Below are 17,725 nucleotides of genomic sequence, written 5' to 3' on the forward strand. Positions count from 1 at the left end.
TCCGTATCAGATACATTCAATAAAGTAAACGTTTAGAGTGGTTAGCGTTAAAACTGAAGCATAAGAAAAAAAGTCGGAAAACTTTGCCCATTAATTAGATGTGCAAGGCAAGCAGGCAAGTTTTCGGGTTGTTATGGACAAAATTACATTATTGTATATTATATGAAATACAATTATAATAAAATTCTAAGTTATGACTACTGTATACTGTACTGTTTTTATTTTTAAAAGGATGTGATGTGAAAAACATTTCGTCTCGTTTGACTCAGCTCACTGAAAAGAGCCAGTTCTTTTGACTCACGGCTCTTTAAAAAATAAATTATTATCTCCTTCTTATCTTATGCTCGAAACACTCAGTTTCTAAAAAGTTTGAAATCTTCTTTGAAAAAGTTTGAAGTTTTTCTGAGGTGAAAGACTTTATTTCAGCGTAAACTTATGTCGCTGCCTGGTAGTTCTTATTGTGCTGGGTTTTCTGAAGTAGTCATGATTTGCCACATAACATGCTCTAAACACGCACGCAGAGTGGAAAAGGAGGAGCGGGGGCGCGGGGAGCAAGGATCACAAATTTGAACTATATCGATATATGCGATATGGTGTAATTCCATATCGCATTTCAAAAATAAATGTTCCAGGTTGACCTCTCTGCAACAGATCGATTCCGGTGCAGTGTCTATGCTCCGGCAGCGCCCGCACCCACACCAGTCACTTCCCCCCCAAACAATCCTGTATTGTAGGTGGAGCCTGAAACTGATCGTCCTCCTTGTGGTGGTAGTCAGGTACTACTGGCCTGTCCCTCACAGGCTCAAATCCGTAACCAAAATGACTCATTTTCGTGTGTATAGGACCTGCAGCTGCAGCTGCCTATATACCTTCGCAGATCCTACCATTCCAGTGACGTCATCAGAATGGCCAGCGTTCTTATACTAACAAACGCAATTTTTGTGTTGCTTTTTAAAGAAGCTATTTTAATATTTTTAATAATTTTTTTTGTGTAATTTACTTTTAATTGTCATAAACAACACGTTATCAATGTTGATTCTTTCAGTTCAGTTCATCTTTAAGCAAGATTAAAAAAAATATACAATGTTTAATAGGGAGTCAATGCAGTGTTGACAGAACCGGGCTAATATGGTCATACTTCCTGGTTCTAGTAGGAACTCTAGCTGCTGCATTCTGGACCAGTTGGAATTTGTTTATTAAGCGTGCAGGGCAACCAGCCAGTAGAGCATTACAATAATCTAGCCTTGAGGTCATGAACTCATGAACTAACTGTTCCGCATTTTTCATTGAAAGCATATGCTGTTCAGTAATATTCTTGGGTTTGCATGCTGCAACCACCGTCTTCAAATCCCACCAGACATTTTCAATGGGGTTCAAATCAGGTGACTGTTATGGTCAGCATTGGCCACTGTCTTCCAGAATCTTCCGGGACTTCTTCTGCAACCAAGCCTTGGTGGTTCCTCACTGACAGCACTATGTTTTCTCCTAGGATTTCCTGATATACAAAAATGAATCCATCTTGCCCTCCACATGCTTCAGGTTTCCAGTGCCAGAGGATGCAAAGCAGCGCTAGAACATCACCGAGCCACCACCATGCTTGACTGTAAGGCAGTGTTTTTTCAGCATATCTCTGAACATTCGTCTTGCTCCAGACACACTGCTGATCCATAGGGCCGAAAATGTCCAGTTTTTTTCATTGCTCCACAGAACAGAATCCCAAAACTTCTGTGGCTTATTTATACTATTTTGAGCAAAATGAAGCTGACTTTGCTTTTGAGTCAGTAGTGGTGTAGTCTTGGAGTTCTGGCATGGAAACCATCTGCGTTTAGTATGCACCATACTGTGCAAGCTGAAACCTCAGTGCCTGTTTCCACCAAGTCTTGCAGCAGGTCTTTTGCTGTCACTCAATGGTTTTTCTGAAACCGCCTTCTCAGAATCTGGTTGCAGCCGTTGATAGCTTCCTTTTTCTGCCCTGCCCAGGTAGTGTAACCACTGTTCCTTTAACTTTGAACTTGCAAACTATGATTCTAACGGTGTCTCTAGGAACATTTAGTGCCTTCGCTATCTTTTTGTATCCTGTTCATTGTTTGTGAACTTAACTTTTTGGACCATTCTTTTGACTTAGCAATATTTTTAACATACAATCAAATGTGACACTCCACAAACCTAGCCAGTTTGGGTATTTCATGTGTTCTACACCTGTTTTGCAGATTTGTGCTGTTGTGAGGAATTCTATTCAGGGGGTTAAATAATTTTGAGACTGCAGAATAGGGGTGTGCCATATCATACCATCCACGATAACACCGGTACACATTTTTACATGATAATAAAAAGTGTAATATCGAAATATCAGTGATATAGCAGCGCGATGATGTATGGACCATTTACGTTCCCTACGTTCCGCACAACAACAACACCTGTCTGAGAGTAAGAGCAGCATGTCAGTCTCCGATGACGATTTAGTACCTAAAAAGTGAGCTACTTCTATAGTATGGAAGTGGTTTGATTAAGAGGTCAGACCTCCAACATAGCACAATATTTTGCAAAATATGCAAGAAAACTTTCAAAAAAACTGAAACGCAACAAACTTGTTTCACCACTTTAAGAAAAAACACATCGTTGAGTACAGCCAGGATATGAAGGTACGTGAGGAAGAGATGCAATCACTGGGCTCGAATTTCGTCGCGAGATTGCGGGTATTGCACATAATTTTAACAATTCCCGCAGGTCTCCCACTTATAATGTGAGAAATTCCCCCGCAAACATTGATTCACTTTAGTCAAGTCAAGTCAAGTCATCTTCATTTATATAGCACTTTTAACAATGTAGATTGTTTCAAAGCAGCTTTACAGAGATAAACGTATAATTTATGGTATCAGAGATTGTTTTGGCTTTATAGCGGTTCTTTAATAAAGTTATTTTCCAGCTAAAGTTAGTTTTGATTGATTCGCTTCCGTCACAACGATCATTTGTTATTAAATTAGGGGCCGCCAAGATGACACCATTCTCTCACAGACTTTAAACGCGAACCTGGGATAGATAAACGCTGATGGCGTTCACATGCGCATTAAGATTTGGTTCTATAGTTATTTGTTTGAATATATGTGCGAAGCTTTTGGAATTCCCTACAAACCAAGCCTAAACAAAGTAATGATGCCTTATAAAATTTTGATACAGAATTTTATTTTATTTTATTTTATTTTGTTACTTCGGGGTAGGTACGTGAAACGAATTTCCCGAAAACGTTTTATCTGTAGAGTGGTAAAGGGATCCTCCATAGGGAGAGACTAGTAGTCCTTCGTCAGATCTGGATACGGCCTGGATCCAGCAGGCTGCGGGAAAACCTCGGGATAAACAAAGACACTAAAATTAGCGTAGATGCCATTCTTCTTATGATGTAACGAGTACATCAGGATTTATGGGAAGTGTTCCCGGTTCCGGCTGGGAAGACTGTTCCAAAGTTTTGGTGCTAAATAGGAAAAGGATCTACCGCCAGCAGTCGATTTTGTTATTCTAGGTATTATTAACTGGCCGGAATTTTGAGATCGCAATAGACGTGAAGGACTATAATGCGTTAAGAGCTCGCTCAAGTACTGCGGAGCTAAACCATTTAGTGCTTTGTAAGTAATCAGCAATATTTTAAAATGTATACGATGTTTAATAGGCAGCCAATGCAGTGTTGACAGAACCGGGCTAATATGGTCATACTTCCTGGTTCTGGTAAGGACTCGAGCTGCTGCATTCTGGACCAGCTGTAGTTTGTTTATTAAGCGTGCAGGGCAACCACCCAGTAGAGCATTACAATAATCTAGCCTTGAGGTCATGAACGCATGGACTAATTGTTCCGCATTTGTCAATGAGAGCATATGGCATAATTTAGATATATTTTTAAGATGGAAAAATGCAGTTTTACAGATACTAGACACGTGACTGTCAAATGAAAGATTGGTATCAAAGAGCACACCCAGGTTCCTAACCAACGATGAAGACTTAACAGAGCAGCCATCAAGTGTTAGACAGTATTCTAGGTTATTATGTGTGGACGTTTTTTGTTCAATAATTAGAATCTCTATTTTTTCAGAGTTAAGTAGCAGGAAATTACTAGTCATCCAATTTTTTATATCAGCTCTGCATTCTGTTAATTTAGTGAATTGGTAAGTTTCATCTGGGCGTGAAGAAATATAGAGCTGAGTATCGTCAGCATAACAGTGAAAACTAATGCCATACTTCCTAATGATATCTCCTAAGGGTAGCATGTACAGAGTGAACAGCAGCGGTCCTAGTACTGAGCCTTGTGGACCGCCATACTGAACTTGTGATCGATAAGACATCTCTTCATTTACTGCTACAAACTGATAACGGTCAGATAAGTATGATTTAAACCATGCTAAAGCAATTCCACTAATGGCAAAATAATTTTCGAGTCTATTTAAAAGAATGTTGTGGTCGATAGAGTCAAATGCAGCACTAAGATCGAGTAACACTAATAGAGAGATGCAACCACGATCGGATGATAAGAGCAAATCCTTCGTAACTCTAATGAGAGCTGTCTCTGTACTATGGTATGGTCTAAATCCTGACTGGAAATCCTCGCAGATATCATTTCTTTCTAAAAAGGAACATAGTTGTGAGGATACTGCCTTTTCTAGTATCTTTGACAAAAAGGGTAGATTCGAGATCGGCCTGTAATTGACTAATTCTGTAGGATCAAGTTGTGGTTTTTTAACAAGCGGTTTAATCATAGCCAGCTTAAAAGTTTTCGGTACATATCCTAGTGACAAAGATGAATTAATGATATTAAGAAGAGGATCTATGACCTCTGGGAGCATCTCTTTCAGTAGCTTAGTCGGTATAGGGTCTAACATATATGTTGTCGATTTAGATGATTTAACGAGTTTAGTAAATTCATCCTCTCCTATAGCAACGAATAAATATTTTTTTTCTTCAAGGAGACTACAATGCACTGCCTGACGCGATACTGTAGTAGACGGTTGCATAGTTATAATTTTCTCCCTGATATTATCAATCTTGTTAGTAAAGAAGTTCATAAAGTCATTACTGCTGTGCTGCTTGGAAACATCTGGGGTTGAAGATTTGTTTTTTGTTAGTTTAGCCACTGTTTCAAATAAATATCTAGGGTTTTGTTTATTTTCTTCTAATAGGGTTGAAAAATAAGCAGATCTAGCCGCTTTTAAGGCCTCTCTGTATGCAATCGAGCTCTCTTTCCATGAAATGCGAAATATCTCTAGTTTTGTTTTCTTCCAGTTGCGCTCCATTTTTCTGGCTGCTCTCTTAAGGGCCCGAGTGTGCTCGTTGTACCACGGCGTTGGACTATTTTCTTTAATCTTCTTTAAGCGCAACGGAGCAACTATGTCTAAAGTGCTGGAAAAGAGAGAGTTAAAAGTTTCTGTCACAATATCTAGTTCTTGAAAGTTATCTGGGATGCTGAGATGATGAAACTGATCAGGAAGATTATTGATAAAGCAATTTTTAGTAGCAGAAGTGATAGGTCTCACATATTTGTAACAGAGTCAGCTTTGCAGCCTTGGCTAAATGAAGTTTACACGAGACTAGATAATGATCTGAGATGTCAACGCTCTGCTGCAGAATTTCAACGGCATCAACATCTATTCCATGTGATAATATTAGATCTAGAGTATGATTACGAGAATGAGTAGGTCCTGACACATGTTGTCTAACTCCAGTAGAGTTAAGAATGTCTTTAAATGCCAATCCCAATGCATCTTTTTCGTTATCTACATGTATATTAAAATCACCAACAATTAGTACGTTATCTGCTGTAGGGTGGTCCTTATCAAGTCCATTTTTTTTTTTGCAAAATGTTAGTGTCTTAACATTTTAAACTGTTCCTTTTAACTTCAAAATTAGAAATATGCAAAAATGTTGACAAAAAAAATATATTTAGAGGTAGCACAATCATGTGGACGATTGCCTATGTTAAGCTGTGCGGCGTTATTGTGATATGCAAGTAATATTAAAAGTTGCTGCAAATGAACTACATTTTATAGGCCTTTTCAGAATGTTTGTAAACAATAGGCGGCGAGTAACTTCCGGGTGGCAGAACGCGAGCGGCTTCCACTGACTAACTGAAGAGATCCAGCCGGCGACTGCAACAGTTACATAGTTAAAAACATTGTTGTTGATCAAAGTTGAAACGATGATGAAAACGTGTTGTGTTTGGGGTTGCGCTGCCAGATATACAGCAAAATGTGTAGGGTTTTATCGATTTCCTGTGGGTGAGGAGGTTAGCGACTGACCATGAGACTCACGCAATTGTATTGGCGCCACGTAGGATTTAAATCAAACTTCGCTTATCAATACATACATAACACACGTGCATATACACCTATAAATTACCCGCATATACATGTAGGCTATACTATTGGATGTTAAAAATACATATGAAATACACGTGCACACTAATATGAAATTCATACCAATGTTATGCATACACTTGTGAATATTGCATATAAACTTGACGCACGCATACACCTATAAATACTCGCATACTTATAGCCTACACAACTAAAGCATGCATCCACGTTTTATTTTGTATGCGCGAGTGTTTTATGGATGTGTAACGTTATGCGCATTGAGTTTATAAGTATGTGCGAGTGTTTATAGGTGTGTCTGCGTGCTGCGAGTGTGTATGTGCGAGACGAGTGTTTATAGGTGTATATGCATGGAAGTTTAAAAGTATTTATAGGTGTATGCGTGCGTCAAGTTTATATGTAGCCTATATGCAAGTTATTCACAAGCATTCATTACTAACATAATATGTATTATTGGTATGGATTTCATATTAGTGTGCACGAGTATTTCATATGTATTTTGAACATCCAATAAATGTATATGCGAGTAATTTATAATTGTATTGTGTTATGTATGTATTGATAAGCGAAGTTTGATTTAAATCCTACGTGGCGCCTCATACAATTGTCACTTTTCACACGCTCTCACTACACATCCATTTTCTCACGCAACTTACCTAAATGTATATTCCTCATACATAATATCGACCAATCAGTGTTTTTCAACCGCGCAAAGGTCGATATAACAGCTGGAGAACAATTGTCAAGTAACATTTACCTTAGGGAAGCCATTTAATGACCATGATAGGCTATATAGCACGTTATTTTGGCTAGAAAAAAGAGCTATAGAGAGTATTTTGCTAATTATGTGTAGGCCTACTATATTACATATGTATTATATTTTTTACTTATATCATTAAACACAGTTGTTATTATGATAAAAAAAATGCATTATATTTAATTATTTATTTTTTTTATTATATTTTTACTGTCGACGGTGGGCCTCCTTTCCAAGCAATTTACTAGCGTTGTCATAGGAACGCTTCGGCTTTTGCCACCCGGAAGAACGTCTATTACTGTTGTGACGTCATGGTGAATTGTCGTATTGAAATCAGAGCAACACTGACATGACAACAATGACAACAATCTCAAAAAAGCACAAAGTTTTCAACAATCCCTCATTTCTGATGCTCAGCAGCCAGTGTTGACCTTTTGCAGTCTGGATAGATCCGTCAGTGATCTTCCACCACATGAAGGAGAAACTACAATTGTTCTTCAGAGTGTGTGAGATAGCCATTGTATTCTTGAATCAGAGCCACTCCTCTCTCGGCGTGATCATTGATCATAAGAACTTTCATTGCATGGTTGCCTGTGCCTCCTGATAATCTGCTTGATTCGGCCAAAGTTCCGGGTCAATTTCAAGGAACTTAATGTAATTTTTTAAACCAAAAAATGTGTTCTAAACCCAAACAATAACCAAGGTGAACATCAATAGAAATATGTATTGATTCCACCAGGAAAGGTAAATCTGCTAAACCGGGTCATGGATGGATTCATTTTGATTTAGTTTCTACAATAAGTAAACTGAGATATGTATCTAAAATACATATTTAGGAATATATGGTGCATTAGATGCTTTTATGGAGATTTTTGGGGAATTTTACTTGCCAGGTACAATACCAAATCAAATGATCTGTTTTTACGAAAATCATCAAAATCTCAGAAAGTTTAAAGCTATTGAGCTACCAGTAATTATTATGTTACTGCCATAAAAATTGGCATGCTGTATTTTCTTATATAAAGGAACAATTTGAAGGGTTAAGAGCATGACAATTGGATACTTTAAAAATAAGGACCACCCTAATCTGCAGCCAATACTAACTCTGATAGAAAATCAGCAAATTCTTTGATAAAGTCTGTATGGTGCCCTGGTGGCCTGTATACAGTAGCCAGCACAAATGTTAAACGTGATTTATCATTTGCACTATATATTGTTACATTTAGCAACAACACTTCAAAAGAATTATATGTAAAACAAGACTTCTCAGTAATTCTGAAGATATTACTATAAATTACAGCAACACCTCCCCCTTTGCCTTTCAGACGAGGTTCATGTTTATAACAGTAATCTTGCGGGGTGGACTCATTTAAAGTAATATAATTGTCTGGTTTTAGCCAGGTTTCTGTCAAACACAGCACATCTAGATTATAGTCTGTAATCATATCATTAACAATAAGTGCTTTTGAAGTAAGGGATCGAATATTCAGCAACCCGAGCTTTATCATTTGTTCATCTGAATTATATCTGTTTTTTATTTGTTGAACATCAATAAAATTTTTACCCTTGAATGGGTTTAGGAGTTTTTTGTATGTCCTAATTCGGGGAACAGACACAGTCTCTATAGGATGATATCTAGGTGAAAGAGGCTCTATGTGATGGGATTTATCTGACGTGAGACGGTCGGTTTAGCCAGTCTGTCTGCTTCCTGACCTGAGCCCCAGATTGTCATGTTTGAGCTCTAAGACTATGTGCCATATTACTAGAGAGAAGAGCAGCACCATCCCAGGAGGGATGAATGCCATCTGTTTTCAACAGGTCAGGTCTGCCCCAAAAACTTTTCCAATTGTCTATGAATTCTATATTTAGCATGTAGATTGTATGAGTAGCCTAAATGAATCCACACAGATTATAAAATCAAATCAATCATTTTAAAACTTTTTAACTCTTTATTTGTATCTTTATTATTTTGTATACATTTTTGCTACTTTTTTAAATTTAATTCAAAGATTGAAATTAAGCTTCCTGGTGATGTGTAAACTCTTAACAACAAAATTACCCCATTGTAAAAACGCAACAAATGAGCAAACATTTAGGTGAGATAAATGTAATTAAAAACAATATTTTTTTTTTCCTATATCATCATAAATATCCTTATCGTAAATATTCTTGAAATATCGTGATATAATTTTGAGGCTATATCACCCATCCCTACAGCTGAAGTCATTAAAAGTTGCATTTTCAGTTGAATTTGGAGAAACCACTTGAAACATTTGTTGTGTTGAGCTATTTAAATTACTTTTGTATGATTTGTTCATTCCAAACAGCTGAAAGTCTATCAATTTTGCCAATAATGGCCAATGTCTATCAATTTTTTCCAATAATGATCAGTGCAATCTCTGTTTGTATTGATCTCCTCAGATCATTACTGTATGAATAGTGCACGTTGTCAGGCTGTCAATTAGCGAATAATAAGACTACAAAATGAGACTGATAGTGATTGACATCTCTCTCTCTTCATTCAGATTACATAAACCGAGAATATTTAAGTATGGTCTTCAGTGCCCATAATTGCAAGGCAAGTTTTTTTTTTAAACCTTAAAATTGCATATGTTTCTCTACTACTTATACAGGGACTCCTGTTCACAGTGGCTCCTCCTCTCCTTTACCCTTGACACCGAGCAAGGATTACACTGCAGGGCTTTTCTCAGGGCTGGAAACTCAGAGGAACTATGAACTAAATGAGGTGAGTCCTAAACCCAGGTGCAAGAACCCTCAAGTCTTGTTTACTGTCAATAGTAAAAAGACCCTATTAGATTTCAAATTTGATTTAAAATCTGAATCTGACAAACACATACTGCACTTGTAATAATTATAAAAATATGGCAAATGGAATGAATGTGTTTATAACAAATTATAGGAAAATAACCCTATTAAAATATTCATGATCAAACTGTGTATATATGGTGTCATTGGTCACTCGAAACTTATAGAAATATTTTTAGATTTTTTTTACTTTCTGTAAAAACTGTTTTTACTGACTGTGTCCTGCTTTTAATGGTTTTATTCAACAATTGTATTAATAGTTTTTTTTTAGTTTTTTTTTTACATGTTTAACCTGGGAAAAGTTTATAATTTCCATTAAATACTAATCTGACATATATATTTTAAGTTATACGTTAAATAAGAAGTTATTATTGCAATGTAAGTTTAATTGTATATTAGAGATGATATTAGAGATTGATTTTTAATACCCAATTCTGATACTGAATACTTGTTTATATGTCCATGTTTTGTATAAGTTGTTTTGAAACTAAGCATTTAAGTATAATTTTACTGAGATGTACCTGTATTATTGGCAGATATGGAGTGACAACTGTTATTTATGTTGTGCATATTTTAAGTCAAGTCAAGTCATCTTCATTTATATAGCGCTTTTAACAATGTAGATTGTTTCAAAGCAGCTTTACAGAGATAAACGTATAATTTATGGTAACAGAGATTATTTTGGCTTTGTAGCGGTTCTTTAATAAAGTTATTTTCCAGCTAAAGTTAGTTTTGATTGATTCGCTTCCGTTGCAATGATCATTTGTTATTAAATTAGGGGCCGCTAAGATGACACCATTCTCTCTACACAGACTTTAAACGTGAACCTGTGATAAACGCTGATGGCGTTCACATGCGCATTAAGAATTGGTTCTATAGTTATGTGCATTTGAATATATGTGCGCAGGTTTGTAATTCCCTACAAACCAAGCCTAAACAAAGTACTGGGCTTTCCTTATAAATTTTGATACAGAAATTTATTTTATTTTATTTTATTTTATTTTATCACTTCGGGGTAGGTACGCGAAACGAATTTCCCAAAAACGCTTTATCTGGAGTGGTAAAGGGATCCTCCATAAGGAGAGACTAGTTGGCACTTCAGCACTGCGTTGTCATTGGGTCCAGGCGAAGGTCCTTCGTCAGATCTGGATACGGCCTGGATCCGGCAGGCTGCGGGAAAACCTTGGGATAAACAAAGACAAATAAAGATTTTTCTTTAATCTTCTTTAAGCGCAACGGAGCAACTGTGTCTAAAGTGCTGGAAAAGAGAGAGTTAAAAGTTTCTGTCGCAATATCTAGTTCTAAGCTATCTGGGATGATTATTGATAAAGCAATCTTTAGTGGCAGAAGTGATAGGTCTAACATATTTATAACACGGAGTTGGCTTTGCAGCCTTGGCTAAATGTAATTTACATGAGACTAGATAATGATCTGAGATGTCATCGCTCTGCTGCAGAATTTCAACGGCATCAACAGTGATTCCATGTGATAATATTAGATCTAGAGTATGATTACGACAATGAGTAGGTCCTGACACGTGTTGTCTAACTCCAATTGAGTTTACAATGTCTTTAAATGCCATACCCAATGCATCTTTTTCATTATCTATGTGTATATTAAAGTCACCAACAATTAGGACTTTATCTGCAGTCAATATTAATTCTGATAGAAAGTCCACAAATTCTTTGATAAAAATCTTGATGCTGTTTAGAACGCAAGTTTATTTCGTCTTCTTCCTCGCCGAATTTCTGTCGCTCTGCACATACGTCATCTGGTATAATTGAAACAAATGGCTATGAGCTACGTACAGGCGCATTTGATAGACATTCGTAGTGCCCAATAAACGGCTCTGGGCATTCGTAAACCACGCCTCAAATACGAGAAAATGAACATGTGGTTCCCAGACCTGGCTAACGTCAATGAGAAGAGGTCTGACGTTAGCCAGGCTAACATAGATCACTATTAATAATGAAAATATAGTAAATGTTAATAAAATTGAGATTTTTAAATTAGTGGATGGTTACATACAGTGGGAAATGTATGTTTGAAGAACATCCCTGAGCATCCCTGGTGCAGGGTATTGAAGAGCATAGGCGAGAAAGAGATAATTAAACTGTTATTTCTAACTTGCACTCATCCAAGGCTCTTTTAATCCTTCAAAGGTGCACTATGCAAAAATTTCCAGTTACTGTTTGTAAACACAACATTCAAACATGGCCCCTCCTCGTGGGTGGAACACCGCCAGAAGAACATGTGCTCTCCCTGATATTAGTTACACATGCAGCTCAACTGACTCAAGAGAATGCCAGTGGGAAGATGAGCTATGTTCAAAATATTTTTTCAAATACTGTGTTTATCATGCTTAAATGGCATTTTTTATTTTATTTTTCTGTAACAGACAGCAGTCAACAAAGCAATTGCAACATTAGTTAATGTTTTTTGTGTCGAAACAGGAGACCTTTTTTGTCAACACAGACGAAAAATTCCCACCCTTACTAGCGCTGCATGCCGTTTTTGGCTGGAGCGTCACACTCACTGGCCAAAAATACAGAGCAAAAAGCAACTGTAAAAATCTAGAACCCATTCCACCCCTGGTAGACTTCAAGAAAATAAAAATAAAATACAAATAGAATGTAGACTAGGGTGGTCCTTATTTTTAAAGTATCCAATTGTCATGCTCTTAACCCTTCAAATTGTTCCTTTATATAAGAAAATACAGCATGCCAATTTTTATGGCAGTAACATAATAATTACTGGTAGCTCAATAGCTTTAAACTTTCTGAGATTTTGATGATTTTCGTAAAAACAGATCATTTGATTTGGTATTGTAACTGGCTAGTAAAATTCCACAAAAATCTCCATAAAAGCATCTAATGCACCATATATTCCTAAATATGTATTTTAGATACATATCTCATTTTACTTATTGTATAAACTAAATCCAAATTAATCCATCCATGACCCGGTTTAGCAGATTTACCTTTCCTGGTGGAATCAATACATATTTCTATTGATGATCACCTTGGTTATTGTTTGGGTTTAGAGCACATTTTTTGGTTAAAAAAATTACATTACGTTCCTTGAAATTGACCCGGAACTTTGGCCGAATCAAGCAGATTATCAGGAGGCACAGGCAACCATGCAATGAAAGTAGTCATTGTTTTCATTAGGATTATTAGGGCCCAAGCCCTGAAAGGGCGAAGGCCCTATTGTTTTCCTAAGGATTATTAGGGCCCAAGCCCTGAAAGGGCGAAGGCCCTATTGTTTCCGGTAGGATTATTTATTAGGGCCCAAGCCCTGAAAGGGCGAAGGCCCTATTGTTTTCGTTAGGATTATTATTATTATTATTTTTTTTTTTTCTACTTCTCGGGCACTTTTGGGGCCCTTAACGTGCTCGAAAACTCTTGAAACTTTGCACACAGGTCAGAACCGGTCAGGGCTGGGCTGAAGCTGGTACCCGGGCGTGGCAGGGGGGCTCGACAGCGCCCCCTGGAACGGGATCCGAACTCTTGTCCATAAATCAAACACACTTGCATGTAATAATATGAAACTCGGTACACATATAGATCTCATCGGGCCGAACAACTTTCGTGCTCTAAGTTAAACGCCAGCGCAACAGGAAGTCAGCTATTATGGGTTGTTTGGAGAACGCTTGCTGTGGAATTTGAAACACTCCTCCTAGAGAATTAATTCAATCCCCATCAAACTCGGTGTGCATGAAGTCAAGACATTGAGGATGCTAAATTGCGGACGGATTTTTGATATCGCGAACGGTTTGGTCGTGGCGAGGAAACGAATTTATGGCGAGAAAAGAGAAACATGAAGTGTTATAACTTCTACATACATTAACTGATCTTGATGAAACTTCAGCAGTGTGTTCGTGGTAAGAGGCCGATCAGATGGATGTAACTATTGTGAGTCAAAGTTATAGCGCCACCAACTGGCAGCAGGAAGTGTGTCACTTTCAAAATGCTTTTGGCAAAAGTGGGGGGGTTAGTTTTACCAACAGTTACAAAAATCAGTACGTATATTGGCCTCATCGAGCCGCACAACTTTCTAATTTACAGTCATTAGCTCTGACCAACAGGAAGTCAGATATTTTGGTTTGAATGTGGATTTCTTTGCAAAATCAGCCTCTGAATTTTTACCCACTCCTCTTAAGTGGTTTATTTTATTCACACCAAACATTTTCAACATGATGAAAATACATTAAAGATGCTAAAGTGTGAACAAATATTAAATATCTCAAACGGTTTTGCATTTAGCATGCATAGTTTAGCATCCTATGATAAAGAATAGTTTAGCATAGTGTAACTAAAGGCACAAGGGTGGCGGTGCCACCGGCTTGGGCCCGCAATCGCTGCTCGCAGCTATATTTAGGGCCCAAGCCCTGAAAGGGCGAAGGCCCTATTGTTTCCGGAAGGATTATTTTTTTTTTTTTTTTTTTTTTATTATTCTTTTTTTTATTATTCTTTTTTTTTTGCCTTTTTGCCACGTTTGGGGCCCTTAACATGCTCAAAAACTCTTGAAATTTTGCACACACGTCAGAACCTGCGGCCATCAGGGCCGGGCTGAAGTTGGTACCGGGGCGTGGCAGGGGAGCTCGACAGCGCCTCCTGGAATGGGGTCCGAAAACTTGGTCCATAAATCAAACACGCTTGCATGTAATAATATGAAACTCTGTACACATATAGATCTCATCGGGCCGAACAACTTTCGTGCTCTAAGTTTTACAAAAGCCCAACAGGAAGTCAGTTATTATACGTTGTTTGGAAAACGCATACAATGGAATGTGAAATACTCCTCCTAGGGATTTTATCCGATCGCCACCAAACTCGATGTGAATAAAGTCAAGACATTGAGGATGAATTCTTGCGAACGGATTTTTGATATCTCGAACGGTTTGGCCGTGGCGAGGAAACGAATTTATGGGGAATAATGGGACACAGGAAGTGTGTTATAACTTCTGCATACATTAACTGATCTTGATGAAACTTCCGCAGTGTGTTCGTTGTAAGAGGCCGATCACATGGATGTGACTATTGTGAGTCAAAGTTATAGCGCCACCAACTGGCTGCGGAAAGTTTGTCACTTTCAAAATGCTTTGAAATCACCCTCTTATTTTTACCCGATTTGCTTCAAACTTTATGTGTATAATGTAGACACACGGCAGATGTAGACCTGTGAAAGGATTATTGATATCTTAGATACTGTTGCCATGGCAACGCATCAAACTTTAATATTCTTTTTTGATGCTTTTGAGACTCTTAGCATGCTTGAAATTGGACGAAACTCGACAGACACATCACATTTATTAGCCAGTAGACATGTGCAAAGTTTCAGAAACGGGCGTGGTCGAATGGCTCAGTAGCACCACCTTTAGTCAAAAATGGGGGCTTAGTTTTTCCTAGAATCACAAAACTTGGTACGTATATTGTTCTCATCAAGCCGGACAACTTTCTAATTTATAGTCATTAGCTCCAACCAACAGGAAGTCAGATATTTTGGTTTGAATGAGGATTTTCTGGAGAATTGTCTCTCTCTCTCTGTGTGTGTGTCTGTGTGTGTGTGGGTGGGGGTGGGGGGGGATTTGTCTATTCCATTTAATCTTTGTTTTTCAAGGTTTCAGTGGCTTTTGGGGCCCTTGACATGCTCAAAAACTCTTGAAACTTTGCACACAGGTCAGAACCCGCGGCCATCAGGGCCTGGCTGAAACTGGTACCCGGGCGTGGCAGGGGAGCTCAACAGCGCCCCCTTGAACACGGTCTGAAACTGGTACCCGGGCGTGGCAGGGGGGCTCAACAGCGCCCCCTTGAACACGGTCTGAAAACTTGGTCCATATATCAAACACGCTTGCATGAATTAATATGAAACTCGGTACACATATAGATCTCATCAGGCCGAACAACTTCCGCACTCTAAGTTATTAGCTCCGCCCAACAGGAAATCGGCTATTATGGATTGTTTGAAAAACGCATGCTGTGGAATTTGATGTACTCATCCTAGAGAATTCATCCACTCGCCTCCAAACTCGGTCAGCATGAAGTCAAGACATTGAGGATGCTAAATTGCGGACGGATTTTTGATATCTTGAACGGTTTGGCCGTGGCGAGGAAACAAATTTATGGCGAGAAAAGATAAAAACGAAGTGTTATAACTTCTGCATACATTAACTGATCTTGATGAAACTTCAGCAGTGTGTTCGTGGTAAGAGGCCGAACACATGTATGTAACTATTGTGAGTAAAAGTTATAGCGCCACCAACTGGCAGCAGGAAGTGTATCACTTTCTAAATGCTTTTGACAAAAGTGAAGGGGTTAATTTTATGTACAGTCACAAAAATCAGTACACATATTGGTCTCATCGAGCCAGACAATTTTCTAATTTACAGTAATTAGCTCCGAGTAACAGGAAGTCAGATATTTTGGTTTGAATGTGGATTTCTTTGCAAAATCAGCCTCTGTATTTTTACCCACTCCTCTTAAGTGGTTTATTTTATTCCCACCAAACTTTTTCAACATGATGAAAATACATTAAATATGCTAAATTGTAAACAGATACTAAATATCTCAAACGGTTTTGCTATGGCGAGGGATTAAAGTAATGTCAGAAAAGGAAACACTAAAAACCTCCTACCTTCTAAAAATGTAATTATACACCATTTATTTCTATATAAAATTATACGAATATCAGAACTAAACCCATTTTATTCTTTTTTTTTTCAATTTAATAATTGTTTATTTATTTTGTTACATATATATAATGTATATATATATTTTTTTGTTACATTTATTATATATATATATATATATATATATATATATATATATATATATATATATATATATATATATATATATATAGCTGCGAGCAGCGATGGAGGGCCCAAGCCGGTGACACCGCCACCCCGGTGGCTTTAGTGTAACTAAAGGCACCAGGGTGGCGGTGCCACCGGCTTGGGCCCGCAATCGCTGCTTGCAGCTATATTTATATATCTTTGAGTCAACCGATTCGTTTCAAAATGCTGAATCATTCATTAATGAAAAAACAAGTTGCTGTGAGATGCGCGATGGTTCTGCTGTGATCTTTGTTTAACTATTTTTGCTGCTGAAACAGAACAAAAACAGTCAATATTGCATCTAAAATGTAAGTGACTTAATTGTAACTGTTTATTAACCTGTTGTATGAAATCAATGTCACAGTTTCAATCGTGATTGTATTCAGGAAATAGTTGCCTACTCGTCAAATGAGGTTGCTTAACTCAATCATATGTTATAAAATATATGAAAACTCCATATTTGTAATTTTTATAGTCAGTATGTTGTTAACTGCGTTGCTTTTTTGTGTGCTGCGCTCATTTGTTTACAATTCTCCTGGAGAAGCTGCATGAGCCTCAGCAGGGCAACCTTGTTACCATTGATCAGTAATACATTTATTATTAACTGCTGATTGCAACTTAAAATGAATGTAATGAAATTAGAATAATCTCTCGTTTTAGTGATTCCCAAGTAATTTTTTTGTTATTGACGTTCTAATCAGGCTATACTCTGGTCGGGCAAGTAAAATTCTCTTTCAGGTAGGCCTATTGTATTTATATATAAATATATTAGGGATGTGACTGTGATAAAATTTTCCCACCAGTTAATCGACGTGTGACACCGCTGAGGGCTTTTAAATCGCTAACTTAAAAGCGAAAGTAAAATACAGACGTCCGCACAGACATTGATAATGGTGCATAGTAGAGCGAGCATTTTCAATGTATTCCTATGGAAGTAGGAATGAACTAAAA

At 37.5% G+C, this 17,725-nt stretch overlaps 1 protein-coding gene across 2 annotated transcripts in view; it reads left to right on the top strand.

Moving 5' to 3' along the window:
* Positions 1-17,725, top strand: part of LOC307154085 (MSL complex subunit 3-like) — a 266,037-nt gene that overhangs the window by 145,683 nt on the left and 102,629 nt on the right. For both annotated transcript variants that reach the window (XM_079898864.1, XM_079898865.1), the window contains exon 2: positions 9,744-9,856. In XM_079898864.1, the coding sequence (XP_079754990.1) occupies positions 9,744-9,856 (113 nt within the window). The remainder of the gene's footprint in view (positions 1-9,743; positions 9,857-17,725) is intronic.

This window comes from Squalius cephalus (assembly GCF_949319135.1).
Source record: "Squalius cephalus genome assembly, contig: scaffold_45, whole genome shotgun sequence".
Taxonomy (NCBI): Eukaryota; Metazoa; Chordata; class Actinopteri; order Cypriniformes; family Leuciscidae; genus Squalius; species Squalius cephalus.